This window comes from Aythya ferina, assembly GCF_964211825.1.
Source record: "Aythya ferina genome assembly, chromosome: 27".
In the NCBI taxonomy this organism is placed as follows: domain Eukaryota; kingdom Metazoa; phylum Chordata; class Aves; order Anseriformes; family Anatidae; genus Aythya; species Aythya ferina.
Window position 1 is genome coordinate 3,726,504 of NC_140310.1, and position 26,532 is coordinate 3,753,035.

General features: G+C 46.9%; 2 protein-coding genes and 1 long non-coding RNA gene across 6 annotated transcripts in view; all 3 read left to right on the forward strand.

Moving 5' to 3' along the window:
• The first annotated feature begins 87 nt into the window (after positions 1–87).
• Positions 88–5,723, forward strand: LOC311424456. Its single transcript, XR_014686099.1, has 2 exons — positions 88–2,300; positions 4,544–5,723. It is a non-coding gene; the product is annotated as an uncharacterized lncRNA (long non-coding RNA).
• A 1,008-nt stretch (positions 5,724–6,731) lies between these two features.
• Positions 6,732–15,514, forward strand: ENTPD4 (ectonucleoside triphosphate diphosphohydrolase 4). 2 transcript variants are annotated; one of them, XM_084499631.1, is made up of 13 exons: positions 6,732–6,893; positions 7,764–7,882; positions 8,141–8,338; positions 8,777–8,982; positions 9,505–9,655; positions 9,742–9,845; positions 10,451–10,510; positions 10,765–10,919; positions 12,398–12,564; positions 12,790–13,114; positions 13,657–13,742; positions 13,974–14,135; positions 14,416–15,514. In XM_084499631.1, exons 2-13 carry the CDS (start codon positions 7,875–7,877, stop codon positions 14,642–14,644), a joined length of 1,851 nt encoding a protein of 616 aa, XP_084355757.1. In that variant the 5' UTR covers positions 6,732–6,893; positions 7,764–7,874; the 3' UTR covers positions 14,645–15,514. The 2 variants fall into 2 exon arrangements, with proteins under 2 accessions (XP_084355757.1, XP_084355758.1); XM_084499632.1 differs by having other exon boundaries at positions 10,765–10,895.
• A 993-nt stretch (positions 15,515–16,507) lies between these two features.
• The window catches only part of LOXL2 (lysyl oxidase like 2), a 52,859-nt gene continuing 42,834 nt past the window's right edge, over positions 16,508–26,532 (forward strand). The window contains exons 1-4 of one of the 3 annotated variants that reach the window (XM_084499451.1): positions 16,508–16,645; positions 17,841–17,982; positions 18,300–18,416; positions 24,436–24,552. The gene's annotated coding sequence lies outside the window, so the exon portion shown is untranslated. Of the gene's footprint in view, positions 16,646–17,840; positions 17,983–18,107; positions 18,126–18,299; positions 18,417–19,693; positions 19,875–24,435; positions 24,553–26,532 lie in introns of those variants that run through there. The other 2 variants (XM_084499450.1, XM_084499449.1) reach the window with 2 other exon arrangements.

Genomic DNA, 26,532 nt, shown 5'->3' on the forward strand with positions numbered 1-26,532 from the left:
GCGCCACGGGCTCGCGCGCTCCCGCGCCCCCTCTTTAAAGCCGCGCCCTCGCCCCGCCCCGAGCCAGCCAATAGGGAGCCGCCTCCCCCGCCTGGTTGACTCCTATTGGGTGACGCGGAGCGCGGGGCGAGGAGGGCGGCGAATGGGGAAAGGGGGGAGGGATTAGGGGGGAGGGCGGGGCGGCCGCGCGCTGTTGCGGGAGGGGCGCGCCGGCGCGCCCGCGCGCGCCGGTGGTGGTGGCGGCTCCGGGTTCGGAGCAGGGGCTGGGATGGGGAGGAAAAAGGGGGAAAATTGGGAAAATCGCAGCCGGGACGCCACGGGGAGGGGATTTTTTGAGGGAAGGGGACATCAGCCAGGCGTTATTTTTGCAGGAGGTGGAAATCAGTGTTTTTTTTTATTATTATTATTTTTATTATTATTTTATTATTATTTATTTTTTTTCAGGAGTTGGGCATCAGCACGGTGTTATTTTTCATGTGAATGAGATGGAAATTTGTCTCTGGCACATGCACGCTCCACGTCCAGTACCCCTGCAGCCCCAAACGTCCCCTAAAATAAGCAGCGCCTGCGTGCTCTGCAGCCCCAAATGTCCCCTAAACTAAGCAGCTGGATGTGGTGCCCATGCCCCGCCTGGTCCTGAGGCTCAGCATAGGGAGAAAAGTTCATAGGATGGTGTAGGAGGGCATCGTGTGCTGCCCTGCAAAGGTTTTTGGGGAAGGTGGGGTCTGCGGCGAGCACTGTCCCTCGTTGTATCTCCCACCTTGCACATAATTACTGCTTCCTCCATCAAACCGCCCCAAACTGACTGTTTTTAGAGCCCTGAGGTGCAGATGTGAGGCAAAACCTGCATGGTGCTGGGCTGCAGCAACAGCCTGGCCTTTAAGGGATCCCTCCTTTCGGGATCCTTTGGAATTTGACCTTGCTGGGAAGGTGGCGTCACGGCGCATCGCACCCGCTGAAACCAAGGTTAACCATTTGCATGAAGGGCCGTGATAATGCCAAGCAATTTATTGCTGCCTGAACCTTCAGAAGCACGGCAGAACACCACGGGCCCCAAAGAGCAGGAAGAGCTGGGAGTTGGTGCTGGCAGAAGGTGTGACACGGTGTTCAGCAGCCCGGAGGTGGCATTTTGGAGCCGGGGAGCCACGTGCCCAGCTGCAATTGCAGCAGCTGGCACTCCCTGAGCATCACCCCGGTCTGCAGGACGAAGCACAGCCGTAAATCAAAGCACAGGAGCTTCCCTTTCGCAACGTGGCCTTGTACGAGGAAGCAGCTGAACTAAAACTCAAAAGGGAACACTTTCCAGTATTGCTCCACATCGTTTATCGAGGTTTCCTCTTCCATAAACAACAGCGAATCTCTTTCCAATGCCTTTGGCAGGGGAGAGAAGGGTGGAGAAATTGCAGTGTCACTCGCCATAATGAGCCCTTTCCCCCACACTCGTAGGTCTCGCTCCCTGATAAGAAATAGGATGAATCAGACTGAAATATGGAGCTGTTTCCACGTGGGAGAGGGTTATATTTTAACCTCAAGCGGTGTGGCCACGAGGAATCTCTGCTCCTGTTCTGCTGCCCTGCCTGTACAACCCGAAGCCAACAGACCTGGTGCAGCCAAGATGCCAAGGCAGAGATGCACAGAGCTCATGCAGGAGGGACAGAATTACTCATGCTCTGTGATATTTGTTTTCTGCACTATTTCCAGCCTGACACAGCAAAGAAGAGTCACCCATCACCAAGCATCAACAAACAGCGTGAACTCAACTTGATTTACAAAACCCTTCCTTTGACGCAGCTCAGCCTCGTGTAGCGACCCCCTTTTGGACACAGCTGGCTTGATCCCATCCCCAAATTCCATCAGGAGAGGGTGAAGCCTCCTGTGCTGCTAAAAGCCCGGCTTTGACCGCAGGCTTGCTCAGGGCACGCTCATCCCTAGCCCAACAAGTCGCTGCGAAATGCACCACGAATTAATCGGTGATTCAGACCCGCAGGTCCGAGGTCTCGCCCCTAACCTCTGCGCCCTGGGACAGCTTTTAAATGGCTTTAATCGAATTCTCTGCCAGATTCTTGAAGAAATGACCCGCCATCGGAGCGAAATGCTCCTTGCTTTCCTGCTCCCCTACCCAGGACAGCTGTGGACCCTCCCCAGCCCATCAGCAGCGCCCAGTTTTGCTTATCGGGGCAGGAGGCACAGGACCCGCCAGCTGCACCCATGGAGATAAGGCAGGAGTGTCCTGCTCACGGGCGGGCACCTTCTGGGAACCTGAAATTGGGTGTTATCTGCCAGATCCAGGCAGATTGTTGGTGGGTTTTTTGGTTTGGTTTTGTATTCTTTTTTTGCATTTGCCAAATCTCCAGCGGCCGAGCAGCGCCTCAAGGGTTCGGTGCTGCCCAAAAGGTGCCCAGGGTGGGCAGGGGAAGCTCCTCGCACAGTGAGCTGCCCTCTAGCAGCACATTACAGGATGCTGCTATTAATTCAGGTGTTCAACACGGTAATTGGGCTCGTAATTGTGGAAAGGAAAAGGCACCTTGTAGCACTGTGGCGCAAAGCATTCCCTATTGAAAAGGGATGCGACCAAACCTACCTCATTCGGGGTGAAGGTTTGCAATCTCATTTGCAAAAATCCAACACCGAGAAATCCCAATGGCTTTTATTTTTTGGCAGCATGCCTGCCACATGCCTGCCCTGTGAAAGGCTGGGTTTTCGTGCAGGAATTACCAGTTCCCCATCCCACATGGCATGGACACGGTGCCACAGCAGCGATGCGATCCCTGCTCCTCCTTAGAAAGGTTAAATGCCAAAAAATAGATTTTAAGCAGCACAAAGCCCTTTGGATTTGCACCCCAGACTTGTCCTTAGGTGGAAAAAATAGGTCAAAACTCCAGGTTTTGTGCTGGTCCAAACCTAAACCCTCCGTGTCATCCCTTTCTCTCAGACCTTTGAGCACAATGTGCTCTGGTTACTCTTTATTTCTATATTGGCAAATGGCATAAAAATAAGCAAATAATATTGTTGTGTCTCCGGAGTGGGCTGACCCACTTATTCGAGCATCAGCACGAGATATTCCCTGCTGCTGGGTGGGTTAGGAAGGGAAAATCAGCCACCCTGGGCACTAAATCCCTGCATTGGGCAGCTTGGGGCATCTCTTCTCATTGGGATTCAGCTGGTTTGTGTAGGACAGGTTTATATGGACCAGCACCGAGGTTGGTGCCAGCAAGGGGCATTGGTGAAGGCAAAGTCAGGGAGAATTGGGCCGAAAAAACTGAAATCTGAAAAGTCCGCAGGGGCAGATCCGGCCCCATAACGATTTATGCAACCTCGGAGGTGAAGGAGGTGTGGATGTGAGGAATTTGGCCCGTGGGTTTTGTTTCAGCCCTCGCCTAATCTGACCTAATTTACCATTACCTCGCTCAATGGATTAAGGTAACAGGGAGAGGCAATCCTGAATGTGTATAATTAAGCTCACTTTTTTTTGTGCTACTTCCTGGACAGAAGCTTTTCATCGACTTGCCTTTCTGGTTTGGAGCCCTGGGGAGACAATGGGAAAGGCGCAGCCCCACACCTGTGCTTTCGGGATTTACTGGTGGCAGCGGGCACGGGAGGCTGCCAGGATCCCACTGGGGTCACTGGTTTTGGGGACAGCCCCGGTGTTTGCTAGGAAAATGAGATCCCGAGGGGTTTGTGGTTCCAGGGATGAGCCCGAAGCGGTGTGGATGCTCTGCCACCAGCTCCTTGCATCGCCTCGCTGGAGCCTTTTTATTTTGGTGGGCAAGGTTTTGCTCCGTAGACAACCTCGAGACCCAAAAGGATGAAATGGGAGCTCTGCAAATGGGCAAATAAAAATGCAGCCAGCTTGGGAGACCAGGCTGAGCTCTGCAATAGGGAGTTTTAACCTAAAGAAAAAAAAAATACATAAAAATACAAGAAGAGGAGTGGTGACACCTCAGCCCCGCTCCTGCAGGACTGCTCGGGGCTGATCAGTGGGGACAGGACAGATGCTGCCCCCCTATCTGCCGGCCCCGGTGCCGCTGCGGGCTGATATTTGGGAGGGTGTGGGCAGGGTGGGCGCCGTGCTGCTGCCAGATAATGCACACACCTCACCGGGGTCGCAATTTGAAATGGCAAATGCCCCCGCCACGAGCTCTGGGTGTGCATCTGGGCGTGCACCACGCTGTTTTCCCCAGGTACGAGCGAAGGGCGCGAAATATGTTCATAAGCAGCTAATATTTTCCCCGTCGCTGCAAAGAGCGTGCATCTGGAAATAATTAGCATGCACAAAAACAGCTCGCACATTCCTCCCGGGCCTCCATTTTGTGCCGCCTGCAGGCTCTGGCATCTCCGGTCATGTCGGCCGCTCTTGGTGCTTTCAATATTTGGGGACATCCCGTACGGCCCAAGCCAACCTCCGACCAAAGCCTGCTGCAGAAGCAGAAGCCGTGCTCTGCCCTCAGCAAACCGGCACGAGGAGCAGCTTTTTCTTTGCATGCCTTGATGGCAGCGCTGGCATTTATAGATTTTTTTTTAATTTTTTTTTTTTTTGCAAAAGCCTTCGCCGCCGCTGACATGCTGCTGCTTGTGCCTTTGTCTCTGCGGATGACGGCAGCATCGGGCAACGGCTGCAATGAAGCCGTTCCCAAGGGTCCTGAGTTGCTTTTAGGTCAAGCTCAGCTCGTGCACACCCTGCAGAGCTAACGAGGGTGTACACCCACGGAGCAGGGTTGCAATGCTTCCACCCCATTAAAAAACTCCCGTTTTTGGGTGTCTTGGAGAGCTGCTTGCACCGAGTGAAAGGTGTTTCTGTAGCCATGAAGCCACGTGCGTGTCCGTGGGCAGGAGGCAGGGACGGGCAGGGTTTTGTCTTCAGTGCTTCTGGGGTAAGTTCATTAAAACCCTTCAGCTAATGGGGAAATACACACCGGAGGTGAGTGGCTTTGCTCTCGGCGTGTGGCAAAGCGGCTGCAGGGAGGCCTGGTGGGAAGCAGAGCCCCGAATCCACCCTGGTTGTTTGCTGGTAGAAGCTGGTGTGCAAAACCCAGTGTGCAAAACCTGGAGTGCAAAACCTGGTATCCAAAACCCAGCGTGCAGAACCTGATGTGCAAAACTCAGCTCGCAAAACTGGTGTGCCAAACTCAGCATGCTTAATCTGGCGTGCAAAACCCAGTGTGCAAACCTAATGTGAAAAACGCATCATGCAAGATTGGTGTGTAAAATTCAGCATGCTTAATGTGGTGTGCAGAACCCAGTGTGCAGAACCTGGTACCCAAAACCCAGTGTGCAAAACCCAGCGTGCAAAACCTGCCCTACAAAAGCTGCTATGCAAAAGCCATCCCACAAAACCCCGATGCAGAACCCAGTGCATGGGCTCGCCCCGGGGACAGCTCGGGCACCGTCGGCTCTGTGCAGAAAGGGGAAGCAAAACTCAAAACGCTTTTGAGAACTCCCAGAAGTGGCTCGGGAGGCGAAGATGAAAGGCTTTTGTGTGAGCACAGGAAGAGGAAGAGGACCTCGGCGTCGTCTCCTTGTGGTGCGACCGAGGCTTTTAAAGCCTGGGGCTGCTCTGGGTGCGCGCTGTGGAAGCAAAAATCTGGGGTGCAACAAGGTGCAATGGGAGAAGGAGTGTGAAGAAGCGGAGAAGCAGGAGCTGGGGAACTGCAGGGACAAAATCAAGTTTTTCTGGGGGGAAAAATAAATTAATCTTCCAGAATAAATGGATTTTAGAAGGCCAATGAGTGAAGCTATTCTTATAGCAAGGGCTCATCCTGCTCCTGTGTTCAGAAGGCGAATTATTTTGGACTAACGAGGGCTTCGTGGTACTTGTGGGGTGAACCTGACCTCCCCAAATCGCCCAGCACCCCGGAGAAGCGGCGTTTAACCCAGCCCTGCTTTATGCAACCTCCTCCAGGCCTCTGCCTGGGCACGCAGTGCTCACCGGCGGGGATTTGGGAGTTTTGCTCGCTTGGGTTCACCGGGACGAGCCGGGGCCGGGGCAGACGTGCGTCTGAAGCCACTTTTCAGCATCACGCTTTGCCCTGATCCAAAGCTCCCAACCCTCTCCATGGCATTTTTGGGGCCACCAGCCCATTTTGGCCACATTTTTGAACTCCCCAAGGGATCAGGGAGCACAAGCCGTGCTGCCGCTCGGTGGCAGCACCCAGCACGACCTACCAGTGGCCAAAATTAATTGTTTTTTGGAGGAGAAAGGAATTGGGGAAGAATTCCCACTTCCCATCTCTTTACCCACCCTGGGCTCTGGAGGGGGGTGACGATGCTCTGGTGCCACCTTAGCTGAAGGAGAGCACTGCCACCGAGGTGTAGGTGTGGTGACGATTCGGGAAACACCCCCAGGACTTTATGAGGGGTAAATTGAGTGAAATTGGGTCAGATTTATTTAATTTTTCCCCATAAATCCATCCAGGTTTGGTGCAGCTGGCCCCACAGCAGCGTGCCTCGCCGTGGCCAAGCAACTATCCGCGTGCTCCCACGCGTGCAATGCCGGGGACGCCGTTGGTGCCCGCCTGCCCAGCGCGGCGCGGTCATTAACCCCGTAATTGCAATTAGCGAGCGGCTCCCCGCTGGGTCCTAGCGCCCGCCCGCGCTCCCGCCACCGCCGAGGCCACGCCCACATGACCGAAGCCACGCCCCCAAGCACCCAGACCACACACCCCAGCGCTGAGACCACGCCCCCAACGCCGAGACCACGCCCCCTCCGCGGCACCCTCGCGACAGCCACGCCCATTCTATAAGCCACGCCCCTTTCCCGCAAGCCACGCCCCCATCAATCCCTCCCTCCCATCCTCACCTCCATCCCAGCGCCACGTCTGCGCGTGCTTGCGTCACGTCCGGCGGCGCCTCCTGGAAGTGGCGCTGGGGCCCGTTGCTAGGCGGCGAACGCGGAGGTGCGGGGATGGCGCCGGGCCTAGGCCCTGGGGGGGGGCAACGGCGGCCTCTGGGGGGGCTTCGGGTGGGGAACGGCGGCTGCTGAGCCCCGGGGGGAGGCCCCGGTATCTGGGGGTGCTGTTGGGGTCGAGTGGGGAGGGGGCGAGGCTGGGCCGGGGCTCCCCGGGAGGGGTTTGGGGGGGGTTGTGGGGCCGGGCCTGGGGTGTGAGGGGCTGTGGGGGGGGTTGTGTGGAGGCGGTGGGGGGTTAAAAAGGGGTGTGAAGGGGGTGGGGAGGGGGAGGCGGTTCCTGGCAGGGAGGGGGTGTGCCCAGGGGGTGGTGGGCGAGGTGGTGGTGGAGAGTTTGTCCAGATTTAATGGTTTTAGGGTTTGTAGCCGTGGGGTTGGGGGTGCTGAGCTCCTCTCGGCTTCCTGAGCTGAGCGCGGGGCAGCCCAGCTGGCACAGGCTGCATCCAGTCGGGTGTTATCTGCAGGGATGGGCCGGTGTTTGTGTCCAGCTGCCCTCAGGCAAGGATATCCCTAGGTTTAGGTGGAATTTATTGTGTTTGGGTTGGTGCCTCTCATCAGCGGGTACCGTTGAGGAAAGTGCTTCCCGCTTCTTTACATCCTTCAGGGAGATATTTGTAGGGGAGAGTGAAAACAATCCGATTTTTTGGCCTTTCCTCGTATGAGTGCTTCAGTTCCTTACTTATCTTTGTGGTCCTGTGCTGGACTTGCTGCAGTTCATCCAGATGTGTCTTGTCCTGAGGAGCTCAAAGCGGGGCTCAGCACTCCTGGTGTGGCCTCACGGAGGGATCTTCTCCCTCAACCTGCAGTGCTGTTTGTCACGATATCCAGACAATCACCTGTCTCTTCCTGTTCTTCACTTCAGGCCCAGAAGCGCAATGGCTTTGAGAGTGATTGTGCCGTGTCAGTCAGAGGTGACCGGCTGATGCTGGAACGCCAGCTGCTTGCTGCCCGCTGGTCCTGCTCATAGCCTGAGATGGGGAGGTAAGGATCCTCAAGGAACTGCCCAAATCTGGTGGTGTTTGAGCAAAGGACGGGGAACCTGATTGTGAATTCATGGCTAGTGATTAATTCAGAGGTGGGAATGTGGAAATAGTCTAAACTGAAGTCAGAGCATGAGCAAAAATGAGCTAGAACATAGCAAAGGCAGAAGCTCTCTGATAAATGTTTCCATTTGGCTCGTTTCAGAATGCTCTACACCTCTTTTTGGTAGCAAAGCAGATTATCCTCTCTGAATTTTAGGATCAGCATCTCGTGTTTGCTTCCTGCCTCTTGGCACTTCAGTATCTCCCCTGTGGGGTGTCCCCGCGTGCTCAACACGACGTTGCGGCAGATCGTGGTGATCGGGATTCTGGCTGCCGCTGTCTCCTTGCTGTACTACTCGCTGGTTGTCATCCGCAACAAGTACGGGCGGGCCTCCAGGGACAAAAGATTCCACAGGTGAGAGCTGAAAAGACTCTGGGAGAGAGGAAAAAAATGTAGTTTGGGCATGAAAAACAAGGCACTGGCAGAAAGTGTTAGTAAAATAAACAAATTGGGAAAAATGAGTAAAAATTTGTTTTGTTAATGGTATTTTCCTTCTACATTTCTTTCAATTTATCAGCAATTCAGCTTTCTAATAACTTCTTTAAAGTTTTTGTAGCAGGGTAGGAGAACTACAGGTGCAAGAATGTTAAGTGATATTTTTTTTCTGGAAGTCGCTTTTGGTATTTATTCTGGGAGTTTGATTATTATGGGTAGCATGTCACTTTTCTTCAGCATGCTACTGAAAGCTGTGATTCCTGTGATGGAAACTGTTGTCCTGTTTGGAGTCTGATGCTGGGAGAAGCTTCCATATGGAACTCGGTTGCCAGGTGGTAACGCCAAGTTTTCTTCTAGATATCGTGCCCGGGTAACCGACACCGAAGCTACAGACACAAACAACCCCAACCTGAATTATGGAATCGTTGTGGACTGTGGCAGCAGCGGCTCTAGGATTTTTGTGTACTGCTGGCCGAGACACAACGGTAACCCCCATGACCTGCTGGACATAAAACAGATGAGGGACAAGAACAGAAAACCGGTGGTTATGAAAATTAAACCAGGTACTGGAAAGAAATTATTTTGCAGTGATTTTTCTAGCTAGCTGCCTGTCCAACCTTTTGTTTTTTCAATCTCTATATTTAAAATGTCTGGGTAAAGGATACTTGCAAGTTGTCAGCGTGGCACTCCTTCAGATTTCTTTAAGTTTGCTTTGCAGACAGCTTTGTTCATCTTTAGAGCTTGAAACGTGACACTGACAGGCAGGAGGGAGAGGTTTGTCTGCTTACTGAGACAGTTGTCAGTTAACTCGGGCCTGTTTATTTAGTGAATAAGTAATCTGCTTTCTCTAAAGCAATCTGAACCAATTATTTGAATAGGTAATGTAGCCAGCACAGCCTTTTGTTTAATGTTTAGAGGATGATTAAGTGTTAGCTTAATTATTCATTTCTTATTTCTGCAGTTGATTTCCTGGGTTTGGTTTTGGTTTGTTTGTTTCTGCTTTGTGTGTTGGTTAGCAAGATTTCCCAGGCAGGAAATACCCAAAGCTTGAGTTGCTTCACTTTCGAATTTATCTGTTTCGCTAGGTATTTCAGAGTTTGCCAACTCTCCTGAGAAGGTCAGTGATTACATTTCTCCACTTCTGAGCTTTGCTGCTGAACACGTGCCCCGTGCAAAACACAAAGAGACTCCTCTTTATATTCTGTGCACTGCAGGAATGAGGATTCTGCCAGAAAGGTTATTGGCTGTCTTATTTTTAGTGTTTAGAATAGCGAGCTCGGTGTCTTTGGCTATTTTTAACTGCTCAAAATGTAATTTTGCAGCCAGCAGAAGGCGATACTTGAAGATCTGCTCACTGATATTCCTGTGCATTTTGATTTTCTGTTTTCGGACTCACACGCAGAGGTTATTTCAGGGAAGCAGGAAGGTAGGTTAATGTTGGAAAAATAATTTTAATCTTTGAAACATTTATTACTTTCCGGGTGCAACTTGGATAATTTTTTATTTATTTATGGCTTTTTAAAATTCTGGTTCAGTTGTGAGACCTTATTCCTCAGTGGCAACAGATGGAGTGTGGAGATAATCATCTGCTGTGATCTAGCTTGTCTAAATGTTTTCTAATTAGCAGTGAAAATAACTCATCTACACTTAGCAAGGATTTTAGTCCATTTTCTCACCCTTTGGGGGGGAGTATCAGAATAAGGCACAACATTCTTGATGAGGAGTGGGAAAAATGGTTTCTAAAGGAGCAGTGTTTGATTGTGCTTGACTTGCTAGAGGCTTAAAATCATTTTAAAGGCTAACGTGCTTTTCATGAAATTTTGACATCAAACTGTAATATATTGAATTGGGATTTTTGTCCAAATCTTAACGCAGAAAAGAAGCAGAATAATGTGTCAGGAATGTTTAACGTTTAAATAAATTTATTATAGAAAATAATGAGCAGTGATATAATAACTCATATGCAAAAAAAAAAAAAATCCTGTTTAAGATATTCCTGAAATGTCCAAATATGTTTTCTTATGCGTGTAGGAGTGTATGCGTGGATTGGCATCAACTTTGTTCTTGGAAGATTTGAACATACAGATGATGGTAAGTATCTTAACTGTGAATTGGATCTTCTGAAGGATTTAAGTGCATTGCTGTGCTTTCACTGTTGATGGTGTGTTTTTAGATAAAGATTTTAGTGAACTGGACATGTGCAGATGCTGATGTTTGTTTAACTTGTACATGAAAGTTAGTGATCTGCATTGCTACAAAATAAAAAACACTACAAATAGTGCAGTGCTGCTTTACACCTATCCTAGCAGTATTTTTTCAATTTTTTTTTCATTTTTTTTATCCAGAGGATGAAGCCATTGTGGAGGTGCACGTCCCAGGCAGCGAAAACAAAGAGGCTATCTTCCGTAAGAGGACAGTGGGTATTCTTGACATGGGCGGAGTGTCGACTCAGATAGCATACGAAGTCCCTAAAACTGTAAGCTTTGCCTCTTCACAGCAGGTTATTATCTGTGCAACTTTCTTCTTTTCATTTTGGTTTATTTTAATGCATTTTCGTTCTTTTGTTTTCTTTGGTTTGAGTCCTCTCCTTCATTACATCACATCCAAAACAAAGGCAAGAGAAGATGGCAAATATGAGCCCTTCATCAGCTAAGCAACTCATTTGTGTTTTTGTCACTTACTTCTAAGTTTAATTGCATTCTTTGTGTGTGCGTGTGCATGTGTGTTTATACAACTTGAAATCTGTGTTACACTTAGGAGACTGTTTTAGAGACCAAAAGTTTGATTTTTTATAAGAACTTGTGTAAGATATGTCTTTTTTCCTTTATAAGTTGGGTTGGTAAAAACCGAAGAAGCAGGGCGTGAGGATAACAGTGCAGTTTAAAATACTACTTACATCCTCAGCACAAGTTATCTGTTCAAGGAAGCAAATTTCTTTGCTGAAAGCCCTAAAGGGGATGTAATTTGCTCTAACTGCAGTATACTGAGTTCTAAGGTAGCTTCTGAATTTTTGAAGTCAGATAACCACCCATTGACATCACTGAGAAATTGTCTAAAGTCAGAAGAGCATAAGAGCCCCATGGTTTGACTCTCAGTGCACTGTTGTAATGAGATGCGTATTTTATATTTTATATATATGTATATTTTAAACCAAATTATGGTTTTTCATTATTACAGGTTTTAGTAACTACCCTGCCTTTCAGACAGGTGGTGTAACAAATAGCTTGGACTATTAAAAGTGTGGGCATTCAGATTCAGAGTGGATTGCCCTGGTCAAGTATTAATTGGAAAAAAGAGTTGCAACTAATTGATGACTTTTGTATGGCTTTATCTGAGCATAAGCTGATACAAAGTAGGTATTCTGGCTGGGGAACCTGTTAGGGTTCCTAAACAAAAAAGAATAACTGACTGTGGTGCTTACAGTCTCGCTGCTGTTTCTCATTTATAACATCTGTGGGAAACCCTGCAATGTTGTTCTACTTATCTAAGCGTGTTCTACATGAAGTGCTTCTGCTACACATCCCCTAAATATTTGGGAAGTTACTGCAAGCGACTGATGTATGGTATGTGGAAAGAGCTGAGTGACTGACAGAGATTTCCTGGAAACCTTGAAAACTTCCACATTGAAAAATGAAGAACAGCGCTGCTGGGTAGACCGTAAATCAGTAGTGTGGGAACTTGGTCAGAAGTAGTATCTTTGAGCTTCCTAGCTGTAGCACATCCTTTTCCATGGGAAAAGGTACTTCAGTATCCGTAGTAGCAGTTCTTTAAGTATCAATAACATCCAGTGCAATTGTCTATAAGTAATATGCTTTGCACTCCCTATCAAATCGAAGGTAATGTGGACCTATAAAAAGCAAAATAGATGTGTAAGGATTGATGTTTAAAGATATCAAGGGCGTCTTGTTTTTCAAAGAGCTCGTATCAGGTTCTGGTTCATGTTGTTTATACCTAATCTTAGTGATTCTGCTCCTACAGGAGGAAGTTGCCAAAAACTTGCTTGCAGAATTCAACCTGGGATGTGATGCTCATCAAACGGAGCATGTGTATCGAGTCTATGTCGCAACATTCCTTGGCTTCGGAGGGAATGCAGCACGCCAGAGATACGAAGACAGCCTATTTACCAGCACAGTACTTAAGAACAGGTAACTAGCTTCAATTCCTTGGAGATACAGCTTCTGTAACTCCAAATTTAAATATATTTAGTAAAGTATCCCGATATAAAACGTAATTTCTGGTGTGCTATGTGCAACGCTGGAGTTTCTTTAAATGAGGATGCTGTTTTGTTTTGATGCTGGTGTAATTTGGAGTTTGGTGTTTTTAAGCTGCAGTTGTTACTGTGTTTGTGTTGTTTTTTTTTTTTTTACCAGACTGCTGGGCAAAGAGACTGGCATGACTTCTGATGCACCATACTTAGATCCCTGCCTGCCCCTGGATGCTCAGGATGAGATCCATCAAAACGGACAGACAATGTATTTGCGGGGAACAGGAGACTTCAATCTGTGTCGTGAAATTATTCAGCCGTTCATGAACAAGACTAACGAAACCCAGACATCTCTAAATGGTGTCTATCAGCCTGCCGTGCACTTTCAGAACAGTGAATTCTACGGCTTCTCAGAGTTCTATTACTGCACTGAGGATGTGTTGCGCATGGGAGGAGATTACAATGCTGCTAAATTTACTAAAGCTGCAAAGGTAAAGTATTCTTCGGAGAAACTCTAGTTTGAAGCAGCTATTCTGTAAAAGCACTAGGAGGCAGGGTGGTCCAGTTCCAGAAGAACTGTTGATACTGGAGGAGTCCATGCTGTTTCCACCTCTTGCTTCTATTTAGGAATGTCTTAAAATTCCTTTTTCTTTTGTTTTATGTATTCTGTACCAGTTTTCCAGATGTTAATCCTAACAGGGATCAGCCAGTTGGGGATAGTAATACCACAGTGTAAACTAGAGGAACATAACCTGCTTTGTCAGAGCCCTAAGAACAGGCTTCGTCTCCAAGTGGATGACTAAACAATTTAAGTCCTACTGAATATTAATTTTACCACAAATGCAGAGTACGGGTCAAAATGGTTTTGTACAAAACACCGTGAAATTTGTGGTCAGACTTAATAGCAATGCAAAGGAAACTGTTATTTTTGAGTTTTCTAGCCTTTGGTATTTACAGAGCATCTTATCTAGTGGCATTTTGCTCTTTTCAAGACAGAAGTAATGTTTATATCTCTTTTTTTCCATTCTTTAAGGATTATTGTGCCACTAAGTGGTCTGTCCTGCGGGAACGTTTTGACCGTGGTCTTTATGCATCACATGCTGATCTCCACAGATTGAAGTAAGTATTTGTGTTTGTACAGCAAATTCGTTCAGGCAGAGTTGCCAGGGAGCGGTCATGTCCAAATGGTCCATTTAATGAAATCACTGTAAGTGTGAATATAACCTTAAATATTGCATCAGCCACAAAAGTTACTGATAGTCCCATGTCGAAGTGTGCTCCCTAGTCCTTTGGGACTCTGTAACTGCCAGAAAATTAAATGCCTGACTAGATGACCCTCTTTTTTTGTAGGTACCAGTGTTTTAAGTCTGCCTGGATGTATGAAGTATTTCACAGTGGCTTCTCTTTTCCTGTGAGCTACAACAGTTTGAAAACAGCCCTACAGGTGTACGATAAGGAGGTGCAGTGGACGTTGGGAGCCATTCTTTACCGAACACGGTTTTTACCTCTAAGGTACCCCTTGTTTTCTCAGATGTCTGGAAATGGTTTTTGGATGGAAGGGAAGAGTTTTTCTGAGGAAAGGTACAGTGATAGCAAAGCAGCTGACAGATAGGGGGAGACAAGAGGCTGTTTCTAGTGCATTATACAGAACCTGAGTATGTATTTCAGGTAGCTCAAGTAATGCTTGATAAAGTGTATTTTACTAAAAGGGGTTCTGTTTTCTTTAGTAAGATACTTTGGAGGCAAGGCTTGATCTGCAATTTATGTCTCTTCTCTCTTCGATTCTTTTCAGAGACATCCAGCAAGAAAACTTCCGTGGAAGTCACTCCCACTGGAGGAGCTTCTCTTTTGTTTACAATCACTATTTGTTTTTTGTCTGTTTTCTGATCGTGCTGCTCTCCATCCTGCTTTATCTGCTAAGGCTCAGACGGATCCACAGGCGAATGCTGCGTAATAGCTCGTCCACTTCCCTATGGATCGAGGAAGGCCTCCCACCACAGAAGATCTCAGGAGCCTTATGAGATGCTGTGATGGAGAGCTTTTATTGGACTTCCTGCACAAAAAGCCATTTTTGCCTCAGGGTTTCTCCTTTTTGTCCCTTTAAATCATTGAAGAAGAAGATTGGCCAGAGCGTGGAATTCAGCTAGACTTTGGGAAAACGGGGGTCAATTTGGCTTAGTCTCATTAGACAGTATCTGCCAAAAATTACTTATTTTTTTTAATATTGCACTTTTGTGTGTAATGGGGCGAGTAAAAACTCGATGCCAGTGAGAGGAAGCAACTTAAGCTATGTGTGGTAAGAGTGAGTGTGAGTTCTCATCCTGTGGGTGAGACTGTGAAATGCTGTTAGCTAGGATGAATGAGCTATATTTTTATTTTCTTTTCCAGATTCCAGGATTGATATTGCTAGACTTCTCAGTTCTGGATCTCCTCAGTCAAAGAAAAGGAAGTGCAGGGTTTTCGAAAGCAGTTAGAAAACTTCTTAGATCAGCTTTTCTCATTTTATATTGTGGAATAAGTACGGTGATGGAGAAGAAAAATCTATTGCATCCAATGCTGTACTTCCACAGAACTACTTAAATCAGTTTTATTTGTGACAGTTACCTGGTACCACAAATATCTGTCCCTTTTATCTAGGAAGCTATATCTCCGTAGTTGCAAACCTCACTCCTTTTTAATCTTTTATTTCTGTTTCATTCAGAGATTGCCCTGAAACTCCAGTAAGGTGAAGAGAACTGGAATATGCCTAGGCTTGTTTCTGCTAGAGTAGATGTGCACAATGTCTTTTTTGGTTTTGAGTACTCTGAACTGTTAATTTATATTTTATTTAAAGCTGTTAATTTTACTTGAAAAGTAAATTTGTCCATGATTAAAAGTGGGATTTATATGAACTTCTGGTGTATGGATATTTTATTGCGCAGTATAAATCACTTCTGTTTTCATGAACAGACAAACCTGAGGGTCTGTTTTATATTCTGCTGGTTTTTTTTGAGCTATTTTTTTCTGAGTGAATGCACAGGCTGCACACCTCTCACTTCTGGTGTCTGAAACTGCAGCACAAACCTCTTGCACTCGTAGGCTGATAATTGTTATCAGACAACTGACAGCGTTGATTGCTACAGAGCCGGTACTTCCTCTTTCTGAGATGCTTAAAACTGAGTACAGAGCCTCTAATTGTGTGCTTAGATAAAGCAGTTCCCCTTCGGACAAGGATTGACGTTACTGGTAAAGTGGAGAGGAAGTGTCCGGGTGTGACTTGGCACTATCCAGGCATATGCCAAGCATCTTTTAGCAGGAGAGATGGCGTGTCTCAAATACAAAATACTTCTGAAAGATCATAAAACACTCGAGAAAAACATTTTGGGTCCAAACAAGACTTCCTCTTAAATAGAATGATATCCATGCCTGAGAAGGGTCAATTTGTAATGCTAATGCCAGTCATTGACCCTCACTTTCACAGCTTGTTTTTTTTTTTTTTTTTTTTTTCCTCCCAATAAACTTTGTCTCTCCTTGCTTTTTGGATTTGTGTTTTTGTGTGTGCGTGCAGGTTTTCTGCTGCATTACATCTTTACGGCTGTAACGTTAACTAAAAGATTGCTGGGGAATCGGCTGAGTTTCTTTAAACCCTGAATCCCAGCAGTTACAACAGTGACTGTCCCCAGTTTCATGGACTGACAGGAGTCCAGAGAGCATCAGGTGTAGCACGGGGGCTCTATTTACTCCCAGAAAGCCTGCAGTTAATCCATTGATCTCCCACAGGTGCAGGGGGCATAGTGAGAGGCAGCTGAGTTAATGAGTTAATCAATTTTCCAAAGGGCACCCAGGGGAAAGCCGTTTCACTCATCAGAAGCGAGCATATAAGGACTGGGAGAAGATAGGGCTAAAGGAAAACAGACTTTGCTGTGCTTTGGTGCTCTTCAGCAGTGCTACTGCTTATTTGAGGCATTCTAGCCTCAAAATGAAAGGTTTTAGCACTGCTGGAGAAGGAAATGTGCTCTATACAGAGAAGATGCAGTAGGAACGTGGTAGGATGCTGGGGAGGGGAGTGAAGTGGGAAGAATGGTTTGCAGAGAAGCTGCCTGGTCCCTTCAGGTTGATTTAGCAGCAGTCTTCTGGTAGATGGCTGTTGCTGGGAGAGGGGTGGGTGCGTTGAGAGGATTTTCAGCATTCTTAGGATGCAGAGCTGTAAACGTATTGATTGTCCTTGGCCTGTACCTCCAGGAGTAGAGCACCAGTGACTTTGAACTTCTAGCATTTGCTTCTTGCAGGAGCTGTATTTAATGCTGAAAATGGGATATGCTTGGATTTGGGGGATGGAAATAAGAAGGGTTTGTCCTGGGGATGTGTATTTTAGAAGAGAGACTATTAAATAGTGCTTTGAGTACCAGCCTGGCCATCAGGGCGTGCGTAGGGGAACAAAATGGTGCCAAGTGCTGGGCAGATTCTACATGCACAAGCTTCTGGTGTGGTCAGGGAGCTGTGTCAGTGCAGGAGGTGATGAGAGCACCCTGCAGGTCACCCTGCTCCCGTAGCCTCGCTGCTGCTGTGTCTCCGAGGCGATGGGACGGGCTGCGGGGTAGGACTGGCGAGCGGTCTGCTCCTCAGGGGCATTGCCTCGGAGGTGCTCCTTGCTGATTAACGGCTAACGAGGCTTTGGCAGCCCAGTATATGGCATAGAGGGACGGGACACCTAGATCTGCTGTCTGTGCATCATCTTCCTGCAGAAAACAGCAAGATCTCAGCACATGGGCAGCGTGAGGCCCTTCCCACCAGCGCTCTCTGTGAGTTTGCTGCGTCTTAGCTATATCGAGGCTGACAGATATGCGGGTGCCTTTAATTGCTTTAAGAGCTTAAAGCCCAACAGGCACGGGGAGGAGGCACAGATTTTCAAAAGCAATCAGTGAAGTGCCAAGCCTAAATGCCTGGATCTACCGGGCTGCTGTGCTTTTTGGCACTTGGATTATCCTGGGACAAGGGGCTGCAGGTTCAGCTCTTACCTTCTTTGGAAATCTGGCCGTCTTGTCCCAGTGCTTAGAATTAATGTGTGTCATGGGGGATTTATATTTGGTTTTGTTGTTGTGTTTTTTCTCTTTTCCTGTTCATCTGTAGGGATTTGATGGGGCAGGGGCTCTGGAAGAGGATGAAGTTTGCCGTGTATCTGGGGCATTTCCTGAGATGGAGACTAAAACCACCTTATTCTTGGATCTCTTTTTGCAGCTTCAGATTATTTAGGAGAAAAAAAAAGTTTTTCCATCCCACCCCACCCCCTGGACAAGCCTTCTCCCAAGGGACTACACCAAACAACAACAAGAGGGGAAACAAGATTCCTTTGAGAGACTTAGGTACTGAGTGAAAACAGGTATTGCTGTCCCTGGGCTCGGATTTCTGAGTCCCAATGGCAATGTTTATCTGTTTGTGTCCATTTCTGCATTAACATGCTTTGTTTTCTTTCTTCTGCTTCTTCTCTTCGCCTTGTCCTTTCTCCAGGTCCATTAAGGACAGGTAAGGCATGCAGAAAAGCACAAAGGAGAGGCAAGGGCGCTGCTCTCTGACCTTCCCCGGTGACCTGGAACGGACAGGAGAGCAATATTGAAGCTTTTGGCTTCACGGCCTCTTAAACGTATCACTCATCTTCTTGTTGCTTTGTTTGTGTGTATGGGAAACGTCCAAACACAGGGCCGAGTGTGGCCCCTAATGGAAGAAATGCTTGGGAGACATGGGTACTGGTGGAGATGGAGAGCCTGGGGAAGGGGAGAGGCACACAGCTCCTCTGGGAACGCCAGCCCTACCAAGGTAACCCTACAACAGGTGAAAACAAAAGGGTTTTCTGCCTCTCCGCAGCACCCTGCGAAGGGGACAGTCAACAGCAGTGACTGGATGGCGTGCCTGATCGGGGGCACCTTGTTCTTTCTTGTCCCATTGTTTCTGCCATTGTTGCTACTAAATAACGCATGAAGCTCTTTGTAAGCTGAAACGAGCCTCGTGAGGGCTTGCTGTGTCCCTCTCCCTGGGTGCTAGCTCCTGTGGGCGTAGTTTTCGGGGACCTGGTCCTGGTGGTTGTTTTTCAGGTCACCCTCCCTCTCGTTAAAGACTGGGAGGATGACAATGACTTTCTCACCTGCTCGTTTTTGGAGATCTTTGGATGGGTGGGAAGTGCTAGGAGATTGCTAACCCACTCCCAAGTAATGTTTTCATAGGTGATGAGCGATTTGTGGTGCTAGAGATGCTTTTTAGGGCACTGACCTTCAAAAGGGAGCACTCAGCACGCTTGTACCAGGCAATTTACAAATGCACGAAGTCACAAATGTGATGCCCTGGTTTTCCTAAAATCTAAATGCTTTCCAGGGTCCTGTAAGTTACCAGCTCTGTTCTCTGCTACAATTAATGTGTAGAGCAGGATTTGAACCTCCAGATCAAAGATGTTCTCTAATCCTACGTCTCATGTATGGCATTTTACCAGCATTTCTCTTTGCTGATAATCCCAGTGGTGTCTTGCAAACGGGATTACAACAGTACCATTTATTTTTTTTCTCATTAAGTGGGCTTTTTTTGGTTGTCATGGCCAAAACTGGCAGGCAGCAATACACAGAGGTAACTCCTAGTGCATCACCTGCCGTGAAAGCTGGCAGTGCTCAGCTCCTTGCTGATCCACACAGATGTGAAGGACGTTAAGGAAATGGTGAGATCAGACTCAGTGTGTAATGCATCTCCTGCCTAGATGTTCCCATCTGCAGCCCCTGCCCTGCCCCTGCAGTGAGCCCTCTTGCAAATTCAGCAGCTGGAGTCTCTGAACTAATTGTTCAGGTTTTCTGCATGAGAGCAGAACTGCTGGTGGAGGCTGACCTTGTTAAGACACACTCTTTGGCTCGTCAGAGTGAATCAGCACAAAAGACATTAAAACAGATGTTTCCATAATGTCTTTTAAGGATGTGGAGGGATTTGCTGCGGTTGCCCGGGTGTAATGGAGAGCAGTACATTGTGTTCTTGGTTATCCTCCCCCTCTGACACTCAGAGGGCCTTATTCTGCTCACTTCAGTTCCTCTTCTCTTCTCCTTTTCTCCTGGACGCAGCTTTCTCAATCACAACGAAATAAATCTTGCGACAGGCTGCGCTGGAGGCTGGCTCTGGCTGCTCAGGGCTCTTCAGGGCCAGAAGTCACTTCTCCGCCTCTTGACCTCTGGACACACATGACTGTGCTTGCAGATGCTCTGCTGTTTGAGGGGGACTCTTGCCATCTAGTGGGAGGGGATGGTAAGCCTCTAGCACCTCTGCCATCCCCCAGGGTAGGGTGACAAAACGCAATCATCCTTCCTGGGTTTTACTGTGCAAGTCGTTTCACTGCACACGTGGGATTAGCTCACATCACTTTCCCATGGTGTTTTTGGTGAAGCTGGATTTCTCATAAACTGCTTTTCATTCTAGAAATCACTCTATTTTTTATTTTTATTTTTTTATCACTTACATTTTTGGGGGGCAACACTCTGCTTATGCTCTCCTATGCTCATCTCTGCCTCTATGGCCAAGTTGCACAGACAGAATCTAACAAGAACCTGTATCAAGGGGAAGGATGTTTGGCGTGTGCTGGTCTGATTCTGCATGCCACCTGTGTTTTTCTGGGGATTGCTTGTGGGAAGCTGGCTTTCAGCAGCTGACTCCTTAAATCATTGTTAAAAGACAGCCAGGATCTCCAAGTTTTAGCTTGTACGGATAGAGAATGAACAGTGCTTGCGAAGTGCCTTGTGCTTGAGTCTTCCTTGGCCTAGGAAGACCAGAAACTCATGTTCAGGTTGAGAAATTTCAGTACTAATTGGCCTCTCTCCTACACCTTTCTTGACAGGGTTAAGGTTAGAAATGCAAGAAAGATGTACGTGCTTTCTCCATGATGTGCTGCTCTTGTTCAAGCTGCCTGGGACCGAGAAAGAACAGCTGCTGCCTTGTAAGCATCGTAATACAGGAACAGACTTCATCTCACAGGCACAGCTCTTCTGAGTATTTCACGGGGCTTCAGGTTTTCACCCTCTTTAGGGTCTAGGAGCCTTTCCTTTGCATGGAAATGGGGGTAGTAAGTGGATGTAGAAGGTGTGTTAACCTCTGGATTGTGCATCGCAGAGGTGAAAGATGTGGCTATAAGAGATCTTACATGAGGCTGACCCGTGCTTCTGCTCTGATGTGCTATTTGTTACGAGCCTGGACTTCAGCAGAGCTCTCATTTTGGAGTTTTTGTAGAGCACTGAGGTCAGCAGTGTCTTCAGTGAGCTAATCTGAATAGCAGCACTGAGGAGTTGTAAGGGGTGACTCTGCAAAGCAGGGAAAATCACGTGGATGAGGGACAGTAAGTGCAATGTGCTCATTGTCGGCCTTGCACTGACATGTGAACTAGAACACATGCAGAGCAGAAAAAAGAGAGATCTCAAAGGATTAAAGCTGCTTCTTACCAAAAATGAATTTCATTTTTTCCAGCTTTGGTGGCTGCAAAAGAGCTCTGTCATGCAAGGGCCCCTCCCAGAATGGAAGCAGCTCTGGCTTACGGTGCTTTGGGTTCCAGTTGCCACATGGCCATGGGACTGTGCAAACCTTGCCATGGTTCGGGTGGAGCAGCAACCAAATAAAAAGGGTGAGAGGATGAGGTCTGGGAAATCAGTTCAGCCACCACCAAGCTCCTAATGTGCAAGTCATAGAAATTCCAGTAGAGATTAAGCAATTTACATGAATTACATGAATTTATCCCTCTGTTGAGGGATGCATTAACCTACTTCTCTAGAACCATTGGTGTTTTTTGGCCATCCTGTGAGCCCAAAAGCAGGGATCTAACCCCGATTGCATGTTGCAGGGATATTCCACTGGGGCCAATTGGTGTGAAAATTGCCACGTGTCGCTAACACCTCGCCAAACAGCCAGGTCCTTCAGTTCTTCAGATATCGCCTGGACCATCTCTGAGCAGAGCAACCTTTACGGAGCTCGGCGTATCCGCTGTGTGTATTCGAGAGGTCAAGTTGACCTGGGTGAGATTTGGACCGGTGGCTCCAGAGAGTCTACAGCGTGAAAGCATGAGGCTCAGTGAGGCAAATTAGCCTTCCCTTTTAAAAAGAACTGAAGATTAGAGGAGATTATAGAACCTAATAGCGCATGGCTAATTTTTGGGAGCACAGACCATGACTGTGGCTGCTTGGTCAAATCCAGTCTTGACTTGTCCATATGGCAAGGTGTGTGCTTCGGGCAGATACAGAAGGAAACACCTAGGGTGCTGGTGTGGGGCTCTTCAGAAGGGTGCTCGGGCACTGGAATGGGCTCCCCAGGGCAATGGTCACAGCACTGAGCCTGATGGAGTTCAAGAGGTGTTTTCAGATGTTTTCAGATGTATGGTTTGATTTTGGGGTGGTCTTGTGTGGAGGCGGACTTGATGATCCTTGTGGGCCCCTTCCAACTCAGGATATCCTAAGTGGTTTCCCTGGTCTCCTCTTTACGTGGTCAAATGATGCAAACCCAGTCGAAGCAGCATTTCTTTTTCCTGTAGATGGTGTCATTTTGAGAGCCTTTTTCTTATTTATTTGTTAATTTATTTTGCTGGGTGCTTGTCTTTTAGTCCTGACCAGCTGCAATACGAAGGGGGCAGCAAATTGCCCTGAACCCAGCGTGTTACCCTGAAGAACTTTCCTGAATTCTCGCCGAATGCTTCTCTTTATGCAACCAGCAAACCCTTCCATCAGCTGGAAGCCTGCATGGCATTTGCTGCTCGTATCCTTACCCGACCCAGGCACTCGGCAAACATTCCTCCAGCAGGCTGTCATGTTTCTCCGTTCCCCGATCAAGCAGACACTCGCACATTCCTCTGGCCAAACTGCCTTCAGCTTCCTGCTGCTCTGAAATAGTTCCCTGCTCCGTGGAGCTTCTGCTCTGATTCGTTTTTTCCCCTGGTGTCCCCGAGGCTGAGCAAGGCGAATCCAGCCAGGCTGATGACCCACCAGGTGGTGCTCTGCTGGTAGCTGTGCTGCTCATCACAATTTGCAGCGTTTCAATAATTTTATGGGTGTTTGATGCAGGAGAATTAGGGCACTGTGTGTACTGCTGTTGACCACTGCTGCTGATTTCTTGGGAGAAAGAGCAAAGCTTTGTTTCAATGACTTTGTGGGCTCAAGCTCTGACGTCTTGCTATCTCCAGGAATTGCACCAAGAAGCAATTCACTTATTTCTAATGTTTCTTTCCACCTTTAACACGATTGATGTTCGGGGATTGTCCTGTAGAAGGCTTTGCCAACCCATGGGAAGGTGGTCATCATCTCCCTGCCAATATTTTTCCCTGGCAGAGTCTCCTTGGGGTGGGAACATCTCGTAAAACAGCAAGTAACGGCACCTTGCTCCTGTTGGGCTGAACTTTTGGTTCTGGGAAGTGATGGGAAACCTGGAAAAGGGGAGAAGTCTGGTGGGAGATGTGTTCTTGTGGTTCTGGAAATGTATCCAGAGATATAGATAAAGCACTTTAATTTTTCAAGATAATTTGGTAATTTGTATGCAAGCAGGCAGGACTGACATGCACAAGGCTGTAGCACACTTGTCCTAGGGAAGGGTTTACTAGAAAGTCCTTTACAAATTCAGCATTTCATCTATGAATATACTGAAGTAAATGGGGACGTTTCTTCTAAAATCAGCCTTTGTGACTACCTGATCTTCTTTCTGTGCCTATCAATTTTCTGCTAATGTGTTTGAAAATCCCATTAAACATAGATTTCAGTACCCATGGCCAAAGCTGGTGAGAGGATAAATTTCCATTCTTTGGGAAATCCTGACACTTCAGAATGTGTTGCTGCCCAAAATAGGGTCAGAAATCAAAATTTGAAGGTGTTCTCTAGAACAGAGATTTGAAAACCATTGTGTGTTTTTTGTTTCTTTGTTTTCACTGTTGTAAAACTGTTTACTTCTATTTTTTTCTTATGATGCATTAAAAGCATAAAGGGAGGGGAAAAATAAGTTTTAAAACCAAAACCTACTCCATCTGAAAAGATTGCAGAAGTTTACAGTCCTCAGGATAACATCTAATTGATTTAGCTGCTTTTTCTTGATGGAAGCGTTCTTTCAACCATCTCCGTCCAGTGTTGCTGTTTCACTGCTAGCTGCTCGCATCACAGATGCTCTGAATTTTCTGGCCCAGCTGAGGTCAGGATTTTTGGTCTGCTATTGTTTTAAGAATTGTTTTTAGCATCTAGTTAGTCCTCAGGACTGAGGACTACGGAGTAACTCTTGCTGCAGATCAGGATGGTTTTTAAGTCTGTGCAGCTTGAGCTGCTGTATTTAAGAGTTTTAATATTGAGCAGCTGGAAAATATCGAGTTGCTGGATGCAGAAGGGTTAAGGCTGGTGATACCCAAGTAGCTGTGGAGATGGCATGCTGTAAAGTCTGTGAAAGGGATCTAAGTTTGAAGATGCTGAGCTGTAAGACCACGCAGCCCTTTTTATGGGGAGAGTGCTTGGCACTGAGGCTCTGAACCAACTTGGGGTGCTTAAAAAGTGCTGTGATCAATCACATAGCGTTATTTAACATTGATATCGATGTGATTCCAACTATTTGTTCCCTAGGAACTTCCTGAGAAAGCATTCACATTCCTAACCCACCTCCTTCCTCGCAATCCTGGCTAGGTTTTCCCCCCGTTTCTGTTCTGTTTGCAGTGCTTCTGCTCAGATTACAAGACAAGCCCATGATATCACCCGCTATGAGCCGAGGCTAAAGGGGCTGGGTCTTGGGAGGGGTTTGCTTGGCTAACTCTAGTGAAATTTGCCAGGAAGCAGCAGCTTCTTGCAGCGTATTTCTCTGGCTGCAGGATATTTTCCAGCGCAGAGGGGACCACTCAGGCGGCGCGCGTAGCCCAGAAGAAAAAGCTTCATGAAGCACGCCGGGACAGGGGTCTCCTCCAGCACAGCCTACCACTAACCCCAAGGTAAATGCAAACCCCACAGACTGCAAGCCAGGACGGTGGCATTATTGCTAGGGAATGCAGGGGCTGATGGATTGGTTTAAACATTGCTAACCCTCTTTTGCTTCGGGGCTGAAAGTTTGATCTTGCTTCTTCTGTTTTTCTCTTTGAACTTGTTTTCTTTCTCTCCCGTCAGTTATTAAGCGTGATGGTTAGACATTACAGGCTGGGGATGAGATGATTCTTCTAATTCCTGTCTCCTGAGACTTGCTTTGGCAAGGGTGGGATGGCACAGATACTCAGTGTCACTTCGCAAAGATGTTGTGACCAAGTTAAGGATTTTCTCCCCTTGCTTGCTCACAGGCATGCACTAATGAAGTAAAAAAGACATGTTGTAGGCTGTCTACAAGTTGAGGCAACATGTATTCAGTAAGATGATTAAAATATGTTTGATTTAGACCAGAAAGCTACGTTACATGCCATCAACATTGTGTAAATGTCACCGGCTAAACTTCAGAAGCAGTTTAAGTTCTCCTCTCTGAATAACTGTGCTCTTTCAGAGGGAAAGGCTTCAGTGCAGATGGGCAGAAGGTGTAAAGCAGATAAGTCCCGAGCTGAGAAACTTTTCAGCTGGCATGCTCGGGATTCCCACCCTTTGCAAAGCAGCCTTCAGCCTACTGGCAACTTGTATTAATTAGGCTGGTTTATCATGAAGCAATCACAGCAGTTTTCAGGATGCCTGCAGGATAGGCAGTGGCATTCACCTGAAAAGTGAAACGTGGGACTGTTCCTGTCTGCAATGAACACAGCTGAGGCTGGCTGAGTTCTGATTCTTCAGCATGCACACCGGTAACTGCCTTCTTTTCAATTAATTTTTGTTGCCTAATTAAAAAAGGTGTTACTGTGTGTGGGTAAAAAAAAAAAAAAAAAAAATCAATGAGGACCAATACAGTTTAGTACTTATTATTTAATTTTTATTATTATTTATTATTCAGTATTTATTAGTATTAGTATTATTTATTATTTATTAGTATTAGTAAGGACCAATACAGTTTAGAAGACCATATACAAAGATCCTGGTGTAGTTATCTGGGAGCGATAGCAGGAATACCAGTTAGCACGTCTATAATTGGCTCATAACGACAACATTGCTTTCAAATTTGTACTGAATAGGGGCTCAGATTAATTGGCTTTAGGGTTCCTACTTGCCAGTTTCATTTCATCTGTACTGAGCCACCCACAGTGGTGGAATTTTCTTGGTTGGAAGCTAGAGAGCAGTTAAGAAACATGAAATATTAGTGTGAGCTAATATTTGATGGACCCCAAAATGCATGCTTAGTAATGTTCTTTTGTTATTTCTTCTCTCCTATTTTTATATATATTTATGTATTTTCTCTCCTATTTTTTGAATAGGTTGACTCCCAAGATTATTGTCTTTACCTTACTGCACCACTAACTTTCCTTCTGTTTTTTTTTGTTTGTTTGTTTGTTTTGTTTTGTTTGTTTGTTTTTTCTTTCTGTTTCTTGCTTTTTTTGTGTTCTTTGTAACCTTTTATCTTTTCTCCTCCTGAATTGTTTCATAACACAGAATCACAAAATGGTTTGGGTTCGAAGGGACCTTAAAGATCACCTAATTCCCATGAGGAGGGGACACCTTCCTCTAGACCAGGTTGCTCAAACCCCCATCCAACCTGGCCTTAACATCTTCGGTGCTGTTTAAAAACACAGTGATGTCCTTTCTAAGAGATGGCAGCTTCAGTGGAAGGAACTGTTCAACACATCACCGGTCAGTTGGGCTTGCAAAGCATTTTTTTGGGAAAGCTTTTGGAGCGTGTGTGCAGGTACATGTTTACTATGAGTGTCTGCAAATACATTGAGAACGATCCCACTCCTAATCTGTAGTAATGTTGATGGAAATTTATTATTCAAGGTATAAGAAAATTGGAATGCAGACAGAGATAACAACATGATGTTCTGAACTCAACCTGTTCTGTGTCTGCGGTG

Coding starts and splice junctions, on each gene's coding strand:
- ENTPD4 (XM_084499631.1), top strand. Junction 9,846..10,450: donor TATTTCAGGGAAGCAGGAAG/GTAGGTTAATGT, acceptor TTATGCGTGTAG/GAGTGTATGCGTGGATTGGC. Junction 12,565..12,789: donor AGCACAGTACTTAAGAACAG/GTAACTAGCTTC, acceptor TTTTTTTACCAG/ACTGCTGGGCAAAGAGACTG.